This window comes from Pogoniulus pusillus, chromosome Z (genome assembly GCF_015220805.1).
Source record: "Pogoniulus pusillus isolate bPogPus1 chromosome Z, bPogPus1.pri, whole genome shotgun sequence".
NCBI lineage: Eukaryota > Metazoa > Chordata > Aves > Piciformes > Lybiidae > Pogoniulus > Pogoniulus pusillus.
The window spans coordinates 86,894,587-86,912,647 of NC_087309.1; the positions used below are offsets into that span (position 1 = coordinate 86,894,587).

The following is an 18,061-nucleotide window of genomic DNA, read 5'->3' on the forward strand; positions in this document are numbered from 1 at the left end:
AAAATACTGCAGGAACCAGTAGGGAGCAGGGATTCCTACAGGACCCAGAGAGATGTGGAGGATGAATGAGGAAATGAAAGCAGAATGTGTGACTGACTTATGGAGCTCAGTGGCACTCTGAGTCACTCATTAGCCTGTTGGCTTTCAGAAAAGAACATGCAAGTGGGCATTAGTGAACTCCCTGGCAAGGAGTGGGAAGCAGGGAAAGAAACCAGACACACAAATCCTTACCCTCTCTTGTTTGAAATCCACAAAAGCACCATCTGCATATTTCTGCTTGCTCAAAAGCTGTTTCCTCCTCTCCTGACGTTTGGCACGCTTCTGGAATTCCTCGTTGTGACCATTCAAGTGTGTAGTCAGCTCTGCCGTGCTATGCAATTTCATATCACAGTGCTTGCACTGGTAGACAGGGTTCTGAGTACGGGTGCCACTTGCCAGTATGGTAAAGTCCCTCTTCAAATCCTTGCTGTGGTGATCAGTGTAATGCATGCACAGCAACTCTGCTGTGCTGAAGGACAGCTTGAAACATTTTATGCACCTGAAGGGAAGCCACTCGATTTCCTGAGCCTCGGCCTCCACCTCAGGCTTTTCAAAATCATTCCTCTCCTCAACCGGAGTTGGCTTTTCATGCTCATCAGCATACACGGCAGTGAAGTAACCCCCGAGCTTGCTCGCATGTTGCTTCTTAGGGAAAACACCTGGGTGACGCTTCATATAGTGTGACACAATCCCCTTTTTGCTGAAAGACTGGAAGGAACATAGTGAACATTTCTTCTTCTCTACAGCTCTCCTCAGCTCCTCACTTAACTGAGGAGTGTCATCCTTGGGAGGAGATGGAATGATCACTTTATTGGGTTTGTCGCTTACTGTCCTGGAGGCTGCTAAGCAGTGAGTGTAGTAAGCATCAATGTCATGTCTTTTCTGGTAGTGCGCCGCAAGCCCTTTGCGGATAGGGTTGGTGTAAGTACATAAGGCACATTTGAAGAGGTTGTTCTTGCCTTCTGGCTGTGCCCGGACATTGTTATGTTTGATACGGTAGTGTCTAGCTATCCCCTTCCGGGTCGAGCAGAAGTATTTGCAGAGCTGACACCGGAAAACTGTGTGAGACACTAAATGAGAACTGGAGAAATGAGGTCCTGCCATAGAGACTTCTCCAATATCATCAACAGTAATTTCTGGGGAGATCTTTATTTCAGTCACCATGTCTGGCTCCACTGAGGCAGACATCTTTGGTGGTGACTGGGCAAAAACATCAAATTCAGGTTGATTGTGGTATTTCTCATAGTGGATTTTCAGCTTCTCAAGTGTTCCATGGGTATAAGGGCACAGTTTGCATCGATAAGCACCATAGCCTTGCTTGAAAATCCTACTTGTCTCCTCCACATCATTCTGAGCAATATCATTTGACTGTTCCACATCGTGCACGAAGTCTTCAGCAGTGACCTTTACTGATGGGTGCCGTTTCTGGTAGTGCGTGAGAACGCCATGAATACGTGTATTAATGTATGGGCAGTGCCTGCACTTATATACAGCACCTGGATTAATGTCTATATCCTGAGCAAAGTCCGCAGCTTTTACTTTCATGCCAGGATGCTTTTTGCCATAATGTGTCAGGAGGCCATGCAAGTTGTTGTACTCAGACTGGCAAACTGTACACTGATAAGGAGTGGAGGAAATGGCAGGGTTTGCAGATGCCAGCTGAATAGCTTTGTCCTGGGAAAGGCTGGGATCCTCTACACACTCTGCATCCTGATCCATCTGTGACGTTGTCACCTGGTCTTCAGAATCCATCCTGACTCCAGTTTCATCAGTCTGCGGGATGGATTGATCAACAATATCTTTCTCCTTAATGATATCTAACAACACAGATTCATCTCCATTCATGGCCCATGGGTGAAATGCTTGGTAATGATTGGTAATATCCCAAATGGAAGATGCTTCAAAAATGCAGTCTCTACATCTGTAGGTTTTTATTTCTGTTGGCATCACAAGGGCGGGAGGGGAAGGATCAGGACCTGCCCAAAGTTTAGTTGCCATATATGTATAGTCAACATAATGCTCAGGATGTCTCCTTTGGTAATGCACAAGCAAACCACTTGGCTCTGTGTGTGAATAAATGCACCATTCACAGTGATAACCAGCTTCTATCAAGCCATCCAAAAATGCCCATCTCAGAATAGATGTGACTGTGGCCTTCAGGTTTGGGTGGTCTTTCTTAATGTGTTTCCTCAATGCATAGAAGTAAGGTGATGTGTAGCTACACTGCCTGCATTTGAGGGCTCTCAGCTTTGACTTCTCCCGTTCAGTACTGGAGGTGTGAGCAGGCATGCTGCCAGTCAGTTTCTTCTGGCTGCGATCACAAAGGCTTCTAATGGTGGCTGTATGCTGCCTAATCACATCTGCGTTAGCCTTGAAGTCACGATGCTTCTTTTGATAATGAATGAGCACGCCTTTCACAGTCCGATTTCCATAATCACAGTGTTGGCAGAAGAACATTTCATTCTCGGAAGGATTCACAGAGGTCTCAGATCCACCCCGGCTCAAATGCTGCATTGACACTGGTGTCCTCTGAATACCAGGTGGCAACTCACCAGCTCTCATCATTGCTGCAGTAGGAGGTGCCTGTCTGATATATTTGGCAGTGACCTTTATCTCTGGGTGCCTTTTCTGGTAGTGGACAAGCACGCCCACAACTGAACGATTGCTGTATGAACAGTGTTTGCAATAGTAGAGCTCAGTAATGAGGTCTGGGGGTGCAAGGGGTGAAGGTTGAGAAGATAAGCTGGACAGTTTTGGGGATATGGGTGTCCCCAGCTCAAAAGCCATCTGAGCCAGCGCAGAGCCCCTGTCAACAGAGACTACACGCATGGTCTTCTGAATTCTGAAATAGGACGCTTTTTCTTCGGGGTGCTTTTTCTGGTAATGCACAAGGACTGAATGCATATTAGGGCTTGCAAATGAACACACATCACAGTCATAAACAACCACAGTGTTGACTGTAGGTTCCTTCTGATTTTCACATTCAGGACTAAAACTCTTGGCGGCACTTTTGTTAAAACCAGCTGGCACACCAGGCCCGCGAGCCATGGGGGTGGAGGTTGCCATAGTTTTTGGAGCAGAATTCAAGATCTCTCTCAGTGTCTGAGACTCTGTGTTCAGCCCTTCTTGCTGCTCAACAACGTAGCTTGAAAATATCATTGCATTGTTAATTTTCACTGTAGGATGCATTCTTTGGTAATGTGGCATCAGGCTTCTAACATTTGGGCTTGTATAAGAGCAGAAGCGGCAGCGGTAGATGAGATCAGAATGATCAAAGTTCAGTACATTCATAGCTTCAGGATGATGCTCTCCATAATGCTGCTGCAGGTCTTCAAAATTTGTGTAGTCAATGTAGCACTCAAGACACCGGTACACTGCACTGTGATCGTTTGGATCCAGAATATACCTAAAGCTGAATTTAATGTAGGGATGCATTCGCTGGTAGTGGGTGCTAACACTTCTGGCAGATTTGTTGCTGAAATCACAGTGTTTGCAATAGTAAAGCCTGCCAGAGTCACCAAACTCTGAGTTCTCATTGTTCTGATCAGTACCATACATGTTTGACTGGCTCCCTAGAACAGAGGCGTTAGGGCTCTGATGGTCCTTCATACTGACAGAAGAGTAATAGTCCTCCTCATCCTCAGATAAAGTGAGCTCAATCTCTGCTCCATTGGTAGAATTGTACTCATGTTGCATGCTTCTAAAGTTTGTCTCCTTCTGGGAATCATTAGCCTCTCTGCCCCACATTTGCTGAGGTGCATAAGAACTGGAAACTTCTATCATTGGTTCTGTTTGCTCTTCTTCTCTATCTAACTCAACTTCTATCTCCACCTCATTATCCTCCTCCTCTTCCTCATCATCCTCTACATTTATCACAGCATCCTCTTGCTGTTTATTTTGGCTGATCTTGCTCTGCAGGTTGCTTGCTATTTCATCAATTCTAGTTCTCTTTTTCACTGGAGACAGATCTAAAGGGAAGTCATTTGACACCTTCCGAGGCGCTTTTGCAACAAAGTTATTTTTAGATGAGAGCCCAAGTATGGAGGTCTGGCTCTTCTTCACTGTGCTGGCAGAGAGGTGTGCATCTGCCTCATTCTCTTGTGGTGCACTTACTGGTGGTCCATCATATTTTGGCAAGTTGTCACAGAATGAATGCTTGTGCTGCTGATGAACTCTGAGGCCTTTCAAAGTTGTGGTGGAGTAGTTGCACATTGTGCACTTGTATGGATGCTGTAAATGGGGTTGAGGTGACTGCTGTTGTTGCTGTTGCTGCTGTGACTGCACTGGTTCCATCATCCCACCTGACTTCCTGCCATTTATATTTCCACTCTCATAAGAAACTGTGCTATCATTCAAAGAAGAGGCAATGCTTTCAGTCTGAGAGTTCATGGTGTCCCAGTCTGATGTTGTGCCTGTGTGACACTGCTTGTGAGCACCAAGCTTTAAAGAACTTTTGCAGGTGAAAGGGCATTCGTCGCACTTGTACACAGCTGTCTTCCCAGACAGGTGAATGTTCTCAATGTGACGGGAAATGCTTCGGCGGTGCATCGTCAAGAAAGGGCAAAAAGGACACTGGAACCTGTTCATATACCTTCTAAAGGGAATTCCCTTTGTTTCCAATAGTTTGTTGCCATCAGATCCCATCAGCTGCTCTGCAGACATTCCTGAGGTCTGGTGATCCATGGAGTTCAAGCCATTCTCGCTGTCCATTTCATTTAGCTCTTCATCTGAGCTGGAGTCATTTAGCATACTGCTTGTTTCCAGGTCAGCAGAAGAATTCGTCATATCAGCAATTCCATAGCGAGATCTGTCAGACAAATTCACCATGCTTGAGTTGTGAGGTGACTTAGGCTTCATTTGAGGGTAAGACACAGAAGAAAACTTGGAAGATGTAGAAGAGTTGGGCCTGATAAGGGAATTGCCCACAGAGCTCCTGAAGTTTGAGACATTAGCATTTGACATCTCACGTCCTGTTGTATTCATGGAGATATAATTAGAGTTTGGAGAGGCGCTCTGGGCACTCTTAGTCTGTACATCAGGTGCACTGGTTCCATCTTGTTGCTGCCTTAGGCTTGATAGTATCTTTACCATGCTCCGGTGCTTCTTCATCATGTGGTCACACCAACGCTCCCTTCGAGGTGTCTGGTAGCTGCACCATTCACAGCAAAAGTTGCCCCTAGACTTTGTCAGGGGCTTGACCATGGATTCCAAAATGCTCCGCTCCACCACCTCTGCAGGCAGCTCCTTGCAGGGGTCCTGCACTGGCACAGAAGCAGATGTTGATTCAGACATAGCAGTGGCAGCAGTTGGAGTAGGAGGAGTTGAACTCTCTTTCAGGTTGCTTTTGTGATACATTTTCTGATGCTTAATAATCCTTGCACGCCTGGGTGATTTGTAGGTGCAGAACTGGCAACTGAAAACTTTGCCAAACCCTTCATACATCATGATGTTGTAATTTAGGGAACTAGCAGTTGGTGGCCCCACTGAGCTCCCCCCAGCCTGTGCTCCATGAACCTTTCGTGTGTGCTCAATGAGGAGGTTTTTGGAACGGAAGTAACGCACACAGAACTTGCATTGGAAAAACTTGTTGGTTGGTTTAGGATTTGGAGCCAAGTGCTGACCATAGAAAGTCTGGCTCTGGCTATAGTAACTTCCAGTCCCCATCTGACTTGTTGCATTTTGCCCTAAAATGAGAATTAAGGTGTATATGTAAATAAAGAAAATCAAATAAATAGGTGATTTTTTTTATCCTCCACTCACCCTGTTTGCATAAGAATGCAACCACATCCTGAATGGATGATAATCACTCACGTATGGTGAGCTGAACATATCTGGCAATGGCTGGGAAAAATGATCATTATGCATAATTTTTACATACGTGTGACTGTGGTGTACGGTTTGAGATAGAGAACTTCCAAAATAATCTTGGAGGGAAAAGGAATGCTAGCACACTAATAAAGTGAACATTTTGAGGTGGTTCATGGTAGCAAAGAACAACCATGAAAAGTTGGAGAAAAAAAAAAAGAAGTATGATGAACTACATGAACATCAGCTGGAGAAATAAAACAATAACAACAATGCAAGTTATTAAAATCACATAGAAAGTAGGAGCTAAAATACATTGAAATTAGCTACATGTAAAATAGGGTGTTAGGAGTAAGATCTTGAGACTTGAAATCAGTCTTAGAGTTGATATTTACCTGCTAATTCATCTGCAATTCCAAATTCATCCTTTACTGAAGAAAATTCAACCTCAGTCTGGTTGCCAGCATTCATGGAACCAGACCGTGGCTGGCTAGGACTTTCCTCAGATACATCTGTTGGCTGCAAAAATGCAGTGTGAACATCCTGAATGTGGGCTTTCAGATCTTCGTAGGATGGAGCTCGAAAATCACAGCCATCACACTGCAGCACCTCCATGGTTCAGGTATGATCTCTTACATTAGCAAATTCTGGAAGAACAAAGGAGAGACCAAAGAGATATGTTTTACAGCAATGCCACTGAAACAAAGTCTGAACATAAGAAATACCAAGCTTATGATGACTCTGTAATTTTCAGAGATTCTGCAAATAGTGCAGCACAAAATTCAGCCTTTGCTTACTATATTAAGAGGCATAATTTCAGATTCACGTAAAGTCCCACCTAGGAAGCTCACAAGTTGCTGACTCAACTCTACAAAGTCAGCTTTCTGACAAGTGACAATTGATTCGAAGGACTTTGTCCCCTTAGCTCTTCCATTACACGGGACAGGGCTGCTGTTTAGAAGTTTATCTTGTTCAAAGACCACAGGTACGACAGAGAAACAACACATTACTCTCAGTCATATACAGAAATTTACAACTGGAAGACAGCACCTTCTGCCTTTATGAGACCAAGTGCAACCTTCCTGGAAGTTATCAAGTCTTTCCTGATTCATTATAATATATAAAAGCCTTCTTAAGAAAAAAAGTCGCCTTTCTTCTCAGCATCCTAATTACTCTTACGTTCATGGAAAACCTAGAAAGTACTGAAAGGTGACTGGCAACTACACGGAGCCAAGGTAGAATGCTTCACTCTGCCCTACTTCCACCAAGCTTTTTAAGGACATCTCCATTCTTTGCTAAAATACTTACAGTTTCATTTTAGTCTATTCTGGGGACATGACCTCTGTGCCTTTTCAATTTAGGGAATGGACAGGGACAGAAAAAGCAGGCAGCAATGGAAATGAGAATATGAAAAATAGTAAAAAACACAATGGAAATAGGGAGTTACAGAGGCTCTGACACATCATTACTTACTTGAATTATTCAAAAGCTCTGCATACCTTCAAGTACAAAGCAATGTAAGGGATGGCAACATAAAGTATGGTGGTTCTGTTGGAGACCAATTAATCCAGCAACAGAGACTTCTATTTTTATGCACCACCATGACAGAGAGCAGACACAAAGCACAAACAAGACAAAAGACTCAGACCCTCCTACCCTGTGCAGTACTTAGGAAAAGGAACCGCATTTCTTCCTATGTTAATACAGGAATTACTTCTTCAAGTTTTTGTGTGCTGCACTGGAAAAGGATGATAAACTGGAGTTTCAGAGGTCCAAGGTACAAGGACAGCTCAAAGCACTGAAAATTCCATGTCTTTATTGTATGTAGAGTACAAAGCTACTTCCACGGCAAGAAGGAAGCTCCAAAACATTAGGGCAGTCAAACAAGCCTGGGAATGGCATCAGGATTGTATATCACAGAATGCTTCTTCTCACAGACTGCTAAAATAAACTTCTAGGAAGTCAAACTTTGGACAATCAGAGCAGAGGCCCTCCACATATTTACCTACTTTACTTTGCAGGCTCCACTGTGTCCTTTCTCTCCCCCTACTCCCTCCCACCACCAATAAAGAAAATGAGCGCTGCAGCAGCTTCTTTTCAGCTAACTAAGTTACAATAATCGAAATGCTCAAGCTTTTGTGTGCAAGCACCAGACCAAATTGTGTGGAAGAGGTTGCTATCTGCTCTGGATCAAATTACAGCAGTGAGTGAAGCCCCACCCCACGTCTCCTTTAGCACAGTCCATTAGACCTGAAAACAAATTTTTCCATGGAGCAGACGACTCCTGCATTTAGAGCACTTCACAGAAAAGCAGATCATCCAGTTTTCACTACCCATCCCCCAAGCTTAGTCCTTTCATCTCAGCCAAACGAGCCACAGCTCTGCTGAATGTGTTTATCACACTTTCAAGAGATATGAGTCCCTGCGTCACTGAAGCTTTAAGACTCACTAAGCTGCCCTAGTCCTCTGAGCTATGGAGCAGCCATTTTAGCTCCTGCAGCTCCTGCACTGAGGCTCAGAGCTCCTCGCCTGAGCACAACATGGCTTCACTTATCTCAGAGCCATCTCCAGCACACCAGCCTTTTTTTTTTTTTCCCCCCTTCCTTCTCCCCTTTTTAAACTCCTCCTCCTTGGGTGATGCTTAAAACAATCTACATCCCCGGAACACATCCCACCCTCTAGCATGACGTGCCTCCCAAACTGTGTCACTTGTGTCCCCCTGCACTGTCCAAGCAGCATGCTCTCTCCCCAAGCAGAGCGTCTGCAAGCATCTCCTAGGGTTGGTTCCCCTGGTCTCTTGGATGACAAATATTCGTTCCAGAAACATAGTGTTACAGTATCAACACACTGACCAAACTGTCCTACAGGCAGAGGCAACACACGACTGAACCTCGCAGAAGGACAAAAAAGGTGGCGGGGGTGGGGCGGGAGGGGGAGGCGGACGGGGGACCTCCAGCCTGCTCCGTCCCCGGGGAGCCCTCCTGCTTGGCGCAGAAGACACACCACCCCACTCCCCTTCCAGATTCCAAAGTCTAATGACCTTTGTTAATCACCAGCCAGCCTGTCTGCATCAGCAAACCCTGCCAGCAGACACACCCTTCACACAAAGGCTGTAGCTATGCCTTTTAAGAGAGGTTCTCTGAAACCTCCATTGTGTAGGAGGGAGGAAAAACAAAACACACACACACATACACACACTCACACACTCACAAATCTCGGCTCTTCCCCCCTCTCTCTCCCTCCCCCCCCCACTTTAGAAACACCACCGCAAAACGCTCTCAGTTCTCCTTTGGAAACTTCATGCCACCTTACAAAAAGGATAAGTAAGGGCGAGCAAACCTGGCGTTGTTAAAAATAAAAAGATGAATCCTGGCAGCTTCAAGAGGTAAACCCCAGCACCATTCCCCATCTCCAGCTACCACGATACACTGATGCTTGGAAAAGGTGTCCTCAAAGCCGCTCGTTGCTGTCTAGACACTCTTAAACCTGCAGTACCCTTCTACAATCAGAAGAGTTAATAACCGCCGATTAAAAAAAAATGATGGAGACTTTCTAATGGGTTCCAGCTTGAATCTTACTCAGCAAGACTTATATCACAAAGGCAGCACCAAGTCTGAGAAGAGGTTAATCTTACTGCAGCTTGAGGAACAAGCATCAGGTACAGCTCAACAGACTTCAGTTTGATGTTTTCAGCATGCGTCACACTGAAAGCAAGGCGAAGCATTTTGTAAGGGATTCTGCTCTACCATTTTCACATTTTTCTTTAAATTCAGGCATTGCACAAAGGCAAAGAAAACCACAAACTACTCGGCTGAGCTCACATGTCAGAATGAAACATAACGTAGATCTTTCTCTCTTGTTTCTTTTTTGTCTGCATGGGATAAGAAACTGAGAGGTCCACCTACCCACCAGCAAAAAGTATTTTCAAGTGCAGATGTTAATGCACTGGCAAGACACACACCTCAAGCAAAGGAAACGATACAAGATCTCCATGTTTCTGTCATGACCAGCTAAGGCTATGTTTTCCATAATCCTTTCAGTCTTCAAAAAGCACAGTAATAAAATTTAGAGGGGAATGGAGGAGGAGTGACAGAGATTACCAAATCTACTATCTCAACAGCAGAACAGGAAGTCCGGGGGAAAACCAAAACCAAAACCAAAACCAAACCACAAAAGAAAAACCCAACCCAACCCAAAACAAAACAAAACCCCATCACCACCATCAAAAAAACCCCCAAACCCAAACCAATCTCTTGAGACCACACTGCTTACAGATAACATCACTTCTAAAGTAGTCTTACTAATATGTTGCTCAACAAACAGATTATTAAAATGCTACTGTCTGGCTTTTTACAACCTCTTAATATGGCTTTAATGTTTAATATGGAGGTATTCTCATTTTCCCCAGGAGCGGAAAGGCTACAAAACATTGGGCAAGAGGCTTTCAAACCCACAGTTTTAAAGAGCCAAGGTGAAGTCTCAGATAATATCTGGCATATTTCTCTACACTTCTAATTGTACGTAAAGATCAGAAAGAGAGTTGCATTAGATTTCCAGGGTTTTAAAAATCCAAAACAAAAGATAATTGTGCTTGTTGAACAAGCCATTACAGAATTTGGCAGCAGCCAAAGTAGTACAAATCATTATATTTAAGTTTGGTTTTAAAGCTTCAAAATACTAAATTAATTGTGAAGCCCAAGGCACTGACCTCAAAATTGAGCGTCTGTGGTTTGCCTACCCATCCGTTATATTTTGAGATGGAGTCAGCAGTGCTTCCAGAAGTGAAGAGTATGCACATGCACAACCACAACTGAAAAGGTCAGACAGACCACACACACAATGTGAACTTTCAGCTCAGAATTAGTAACACTGTAAGTCAAACAAAGTAATCTCAATTTCTCCAAGCCTTCCTATCGCCACACGGTCAGAGGCATCACCATCCCTTTATCTCAGACAGTCCAACTGCACATACAGCTTTCATTTTACCCTGTGCCCAGGTGGAGCCAAACAAAAAGATCCTTTAACAAAAGCACTACCAAGCATTAAAACAGGCTTCCCTGGGACATGCCACTCAGAGATATGGTTTAGTAGTGGAGCTGGCAGTACTTGGACACAATTTTGAAGATCTTTGCCAACCCTAATGATTCCATAACGTCATACACTTTATCACACTGGCAGAAACTGATGAACCCCTTTCAACTGAAGAGTCCTACAGCATGCGTCAGAGCCCTGAGTGCACCCATAGGCCCTGAGGGTGCCCACTGGCCTCACTCCTCCTGAAGACTGCTCCCACAGCACAGGATCCCATTTCCTCCCCTAGACTCTGCCCCAGAAATGCCACTCTGCCCTTGGTCCTGCTGAGCCATGCCTAACTACAGGTCCTTGGCCAGGCTGGTCTCCAGGGACATTCCTGGTGTGGCCCTGACCTGCTGCTTCAAGGGAGCCCTAGCAGCTCTCACATGGCATTGTTGGGTGAAAGCAGCATGAACAGAATCTATTAGCAGAGACTGGAATCGCACACCAAAGTAATCTTTTTTCCTTCAAAACATGCATGAAGATTCAGTATTGGCCTATTCTGCCTGACAGCTATTTACTGCTATTAGAGACCATCCTATCACAAAGAAACGACCAAGCACGACGGCAATGTGATTCACAAGCAAATAACTGCAGACACGACAAGTTTTCACAGTTCCCATGAGTAATACCACCAGCATTTTTTCCCTATGAGAGAAGCCAGGGTTTTATCAGGCACCAGTGCCTACAACTTTGGTGAGGGATTGAGAGCCATGCCACTTAGTCTTCTGGCCAGGTTCATCTCATTTATAACCAAACTGCTGCTCTGATGTCCATGTGTTCAAGGCTGGTTTGCCTTTTTGTTTGGTTGGTTTTTTTTTTTTTCCTTAAATCCTTTTTAGAACATGAGATCACAACAAGGAAAATAGGGGATAAACAAATAAAATCATAGGAGCAATGTAAAAATCTATATATTTGAGAAACTGGAAACCTGAAGGCTATTCTGGAGGAAGCCAGCCTCATCTTTAATTTTTTTTTTGGGGGGGGAAACCAACCAACAAACCAACCAAAAAGAAGCCCTGGAAACCCACAATTAATACAGATTTCAGAGAATAAATTAAATTCTCACCTACAACTGGGCAAACTTACTCAACTAATGGGTCTTTTTCAATGACCAAATTCCAGTGATGCTGCTGGGGTTCTTGGCCTTCTAAGGGTGATTTTTGGAGTTACTCATCCAAACTGGTATATATATTAAATTGAAATACAATTTCTTTTTTTATTCTTTAAAAAAATACCGAATTGTTAAAACTGGATCTTGATAGAACTCCATCCATTGGTTGCAACTGTTCACTTCCATATACTTACTTCATAGTTTGTATTTGCATGTAAAAGCCTTGTGGTAAAATTTTATTAAGGTACTGCTTTTATTATCCAGATGTCCAATTTTAGGTAACTTATAACATTTTGAAATTCAAACTATGAGACAACTACTTTGTCTGATGATTGTACCTGTGATCCTGTCACCCATTTATGTCAGGAAAAACTTCTGCTTAGCTACATGGAAATAATGTACTACAATATAAGATATTTTCAGGAAATACATTGGATTCATTGCAACTCATTGGTTAAAAACAATGATCTAAACTGACTGGAGACAGACTTCTTTTTCCTAAAATGTATGTTTGCAGCCACCTCAAAGTCTGATCCAGAAGTGGCCTCCAGGTTCCATTCCACAAAAGGAGATCTTCCTACTATACATTCTTTGCACACAGCATTCCAAACTTTTTAGAAATATCCCAGTCATGGAAAGCACAACAACCAAATTTGCTGATCACTCTGCAGTTACTGTTTACTTAAGTTCCTAAATACAAGTATTCATGTAACATACCTGATACCATACTATGCATCACTGTACAGCTGCCATGTAACTTGCAAAATATTCTACATTTTAAAGAAAGCACAAACCACATTACTCTTAAAGCTGGTGGAAGAGAGGCTATACAGTGCTAGGAGCTGCCAGAAGCATAGATGGGTTTTTCATTTCAAGAAGACAACAGGGATTCACAGAACCTCACATTATTTTTGTTTTGGGGAACGTACAATGTAAACACATAGATAACCTGAAATGAGTCCAAATGATGGAAACATTGCTATCACTTAGAATCACAGAATCATAGAATCAGCCAGGTTGGAAGAGACCTCCAAGATCATCCAGTCTAACCTAGCACCCAGCCCTATCCAGTCAACTAGACCATGGCACTAAGTGCCTCATCCAGGCCTTCTTGAACACCTCCAGGGACAGTGACTCCACCACCTCCCTGGGCAGCCCATTCCAATGGCAAATCACTCTCACTTCAACTGGTTCCTCACAGCTATGAATTTTAAATAAATGGAAACAAACAAAAAAAAGGAAGCTATAGTTACTGAACACTGATGTGTATTAGCAATCTCACTGTGAGATCCTAGCAGAAAAAAAAGCCACATGAATGAATTTATAAGGAGGTATGAAGGAATCATAGATAGCAGCACAACATCAGCTTCTGTGAGGTATGTTGATGAAGACTGCAGTCCCAGGCTTAAGCAGACAAAGCATACAGGTGATTGTCTCACTGCAGAAAACACGAACTTCTTCAACAAGACCAAAAGTCCAATACTTGATCTTCCACCCAACTGTTACTCGCAAGGAAATCAATCCAAGAAAGGCAATTCAAATGTAAGTAACCAAACTACAAAGAGGATCAGACCAACGCTCTTCATTGAATCAAGCTACCTAAATTGTGATTGCTCCTTTCCCATTTCTCACAAATCATGTCTTTTCTTTCTTTAGGGTCCTGGTGTCTTCTCCATATATATATATATATACAAATATGGGAAAAATACATATATATATAGAGAAAAAAAAAGTATGTTTGCATTGTTTTTAATGTATAGATGAAGACAGCATCTAAGTAGATTTCAAACAGAATGCCACAACTCAATTGAAAGATGAATTGAGAATGTTAGACAAAGTATAAGTCTGACTTTTTTTTGGTCTTTTCTTCCTGAAGGTTAACTGTGAAGTACTACGTGCCACAGAGCACATGGATCTGAGTCTCAGGATGGAGAACATCACCCATGAGTACTTCTGCAAATATTTAATGTTTGCTGCAAGCAAGACTAGGGTAGAGTTTTTCTGATCTTCTGAATTACCTTTATGCTAAGTTATTCCCTTGCAAAAATCAGAAAGACTGTAAATATATGTGCAAATATGAACAACTAAATGGTCAGAGTAGGACTTTACTAAGTATGAGAGGTACTTAGCTTGCTGCAGAAAAGTAACTTGTGGAGATGAAAATTTAGACACACAGACAGTTCTGTCAAGTTTTCCTGTGGTACACCAAAGTCAACCGAATCCTTTTACTTTTTTTCCCCACAATAAACTTAGTTTTCTTTCCTACCAGAAAAAGAAAATGAAAACACACAAACACAAAATAGCATTAAACCATTTTCCCAGTCAGAGCCTTTAAAGAAAGCATCGGTTTAAATATTTCCAGGATTTAAAAGGTAGATGGAAGAGTATAGGGCAGGACTGTATGAGTAGAACATTTGTTTCCTGTACTAAATGAATGCTCACAGGAAAACAGTCAGGTCATCCACCTCACAACCCAAACTCTGAACGCCCTTCAGCACAGAAGTTGTTGTTCAAGAGGTAAGCAGGATGGCCAATCTAGGAAAACAGATACCAGGGCCAAGTTTTTGGCTTTTGTACCCTGCTCCTTGGTGCTCCCTATACAGCATAATGCAGCTGAAAACAGTGGGTCTGGGGTTTCCAGTTTCCAGCCAAGAATGTATCTGTTAATTGCCTCAGGAAATCCAGTTCCTGTGAGTTAAGTGATGTGCACTCCCCCATGTACATGGACTTAGGAGAACATGATGTCAGTAGGTGGTGCTGAAGAACACGGCAGCACTCTGCCTTGGTACTCCAGAAAGAACTTAATTCCTTCTCTTGCATTGTAGATAACATCTTCTAAGAGCTCTTTGCACAAAGAGCCAGCCTCACCCTGGAAGGAGCAGGGAGGAGGAGCACCCTCTTCAACCTGGCACAACCCCAGCAAAGATCTCTTTCTTGCCAAGAAAAATCAGAGCTGTTATAAAGGAGGCCCTGGCAGTAGCAAATCAAATATGATAAATTCAGCCCCTGATAGATCACAAGCTGAGTTGGGAAAAAGCAAAGCTGTGACTGAAGACAAGAGATTATCTTCTGATGGTCATCTGTCCTTAAGTAAACCGCGCCTTTAAAAGTAATCTTGTAATTTACCCTGAACTACATGCTGCATTCCATGGGCATTTAATATTACCATTGCTGGTGAGTTTCAAGCATGCTTTCAACAGCACCAACGAGAGTTTCAGGGAGCATGGTGTTTTTACAGAGGCTAAATACAGTTTATAAACTGGTAACAGCTAAACCATGGGAACACATGAACTGGTAGGTTATTTTAGGGGTCACAGCATTTTAATCTTGGAGATCTGAGATTAGACCGGCCAACACAGCTGGTATAAAACACTAGCAGGCACTCTCAGTATAGTTACAGAGGTAGAAATCAAGTCACTAGCTCTCAGAAACCACAAATGCCAAGGGCAAGGCTCTGCTTTGGGACTGAAAAATATCTTCAGGAAGTCAAAATGAAGAGAGATTATCACTACCTTGAAAAACAGATGTGAAAAGACACTCCGCTAGACCCATATTCCTTCTTTAAGTGCAGAGTCTGGACCTATGTCCTAGCCGAGTTGACAGACTGAACTCGGCTGGTGAGAGGAGTAATCTTTCAGCTAGAGATCACTTCCATAACGCAACACCTAGTTTGTTAGACATTCAAGACTCTCAAAGTAAGAGAAATTCAGAGGACTGTTTGAAACCAAAGAAATGTTATGTGGATCAGATCCAAGTGAGGCAGAGCTCACTGCCTGCCTTTCATCACCAAAAAGAGCTCAGCTTACTAAGGACCTGGGAAATGATGCAGCCTCAATCCTGAGATGAGATCCAACATGTTCCAGAGGTCCTCCTTTAAAGGGTTAATCCTGTGTAGAAAGCTTGAGGAAAGGACGAAAAAGGTCATTTCGAGGAATGCAATAAACCCAAAGGACCAGAAGTCATGTTCCATACCAGCAAACAAAACCAAGTAGAACAGCACAATCACCTCATGCAGACCCATGCTGGTTCCCTGAACAACTCTAATTATAAAGCAGAATCTGTGACACAAACCTTACTGGAGGACTAGAAAATGCTGATTAACAAAGTCTAAACATTGTTCTGCTTTTGCAGTCTACTCTTCAGAAACACAGTTTGTTTGAGGAACTCCAGTGACATTCTAGCTATTTTAACACCGCCTTTGTCTCTAGCTATCTCTCCCCTTCCCCCAACCTTCCTGCTATATTTGACATTTACTGGGCAGCCAGCAGAAGCCTCTCTGTCAGGCAGTTCATTTCCTCAGGTAATACAAATCCATCATTGACCCATTTATGCCAGACAGTATACACAATTTTCCTTGCCCACTGACTCATTTGCAGTATGGCAGCCAGCATCTCTGCCCCAGGTAGAAGAATATATACTTTGCCAGCATTTGACAGATCTCAGACCAGTGACTACCAGTAGGCTGCCACCCTTCTCCCTGCCACCCCTCACAAAAGATCTTTTCCATCTGTGCAAGTGAAGATCCTCTCCTTTTTTGGGATGATGGCACTAAGATGTGTATCCTATCACTGATAGCTGAAAAGTGATACTGCTGGGAAGGAGGCACACTTAGGTTGTCCAAAATACTTTGTCCCAAATAAATTTTATTTATACAGAGAGCGAGCTGTATGGTGTGAGGTTGTTTGTTTGTTTGGTTTTTTTTTTTTTTTTGGTTTTTTTTTTTTTTTTTGGGGGGGGGGGGTGTTGGTGCTTGGTGTTTTGCTGTTGTTGGTTGGGGTTTTTTTTTTTTTTTTTTTTTTTTTTTTTTTAATGTATGCACTGGAGTGCAATATCCTGGGTCCAGTGTCCTGGGTCCAGTGTTGTTTCTTTAATTCCCCCCCTCTCTACCCACTTGATTCCAGGAGGCAAATTTTTGCAGATGATGTAGTCATCTGAAGCCCAAGTACAAAACATAGGACATAGCACAGTGGCTCAATCATTATCATTTATACCCTGGTGAGACCACATCTGAAGTACTGTGTACAGTTCTGGGCTGTCCAGTTCAAAAGGGACAAGGATATATGGATATACTAGAGAGAGTCCAACAAAGGGCTAGAAGTACAATTAAGGGACTGAAGCATCTCTCTCATGAGGAAAGACTAGAGACCTTGGGCTGTTTAATCTGGAGAAGATGATGATCCCTAGAGGTCCTTTCCAAGCCCTAGCATTTGTGGATTCTATGAAAGGCTGAGAGACCTGGGGCTACTTAATCCAGAAAAGAGAAGACTTAATAATATAAATATCTGAAGGGTAGGTAACAAGAAGGTGTCAATCACTTTTCAATGGTGTCCTGTGATAGGACAAGGGGTGACAGATACAAACTGGAAGGTAAGTTCCACCTCAACATGATGAACTCTACTGCAAGGGTGACAGAGCACTGAAATGGGCTGTCCAGAGAAGTTGTGAAGTCTCCTTGTCTAGAGACTTTCAAGACCTGTCTGGATGCCTTCCTGTGTGACTTACCCTAGATAAGCCTGCTTTGGCAGGGGGGTGAATTGGTGATTTCAGGACTTCCCTTCCAATCTCTATCATTCTATGGTTCTGTGGTTTACATGATACACTAATAGCAGACATTCCCTAGAAGAAACTAAGTGGAATATTTACAATGCACTTCAAGGAGGTGTTGCAGGGGAAAGGAATTCAGAGTGATCCTAGGATTGTGGATCGCAGTATCTATGAATTGAACAAGCTTAATGGAAGTTTCTTCATCTAGAAAATGTTTGAATCAGAGAGACATTAGGAATTATTGCAATGACAGCAAAAAGCTACTATTCCCTGTTTATTAAATAAAGATAATTCATTATGCAGGTAATAATTAAGAGCAACCTCCCTCACAAAAAGAAAAAAACTTAAAACTCTTGTTAGCCTTATTTCTTATCTTTTCAGTAATAAACAGCCCTGTCCCCTGACTACTCTGGACATGTTCAAATTAAGGAGAAAGCTATTATTAAAGCTGAGTTGTTATCAAAATTGGTGTGATGTTGAAGCTAC

At 42.9% G+C, this 18,061-nt stretch overlaps 1 protein-coding gene across 5 annotated transcripts in view; it reads right to left on the bottom strand.

The window, feature by feature from the left end:
• The window catches only part of ZNF462 (zinc finger protein 462), a 101,943-nt gene that overhangs the window by 51,544 nt on the left and 32,338 nt on the right, over nucleotides 1–18,061 (bottom strand). For 4 of the 5 annotated variants that reach the window (XM_064176531.1, XM_064176530.1, XM_064176532.1 and 1 more), the window contains exons 2-3: nucleotides 6,240–6,491; nucleotides 232–5,723 (exon numbers count right to left, since the gene is read on the bottom strand). In XM_064176531.1, coding sequence (XP_064032601.1) covers nucleotides 232–5,723; nucleotides 6,240–6,459 — 5,712 coding nt within the window. In that variant the 5' untranslated portion in view covers nucleotides 6,460–6,491. The remainder of the gene's footprint in view (nucleotides 1–231; nucleotides 5,724–6,239; nucleotides 6,492–18,061) is intronic. The other variant, XM_064176533.1, reaches the window with a different exon arrangement.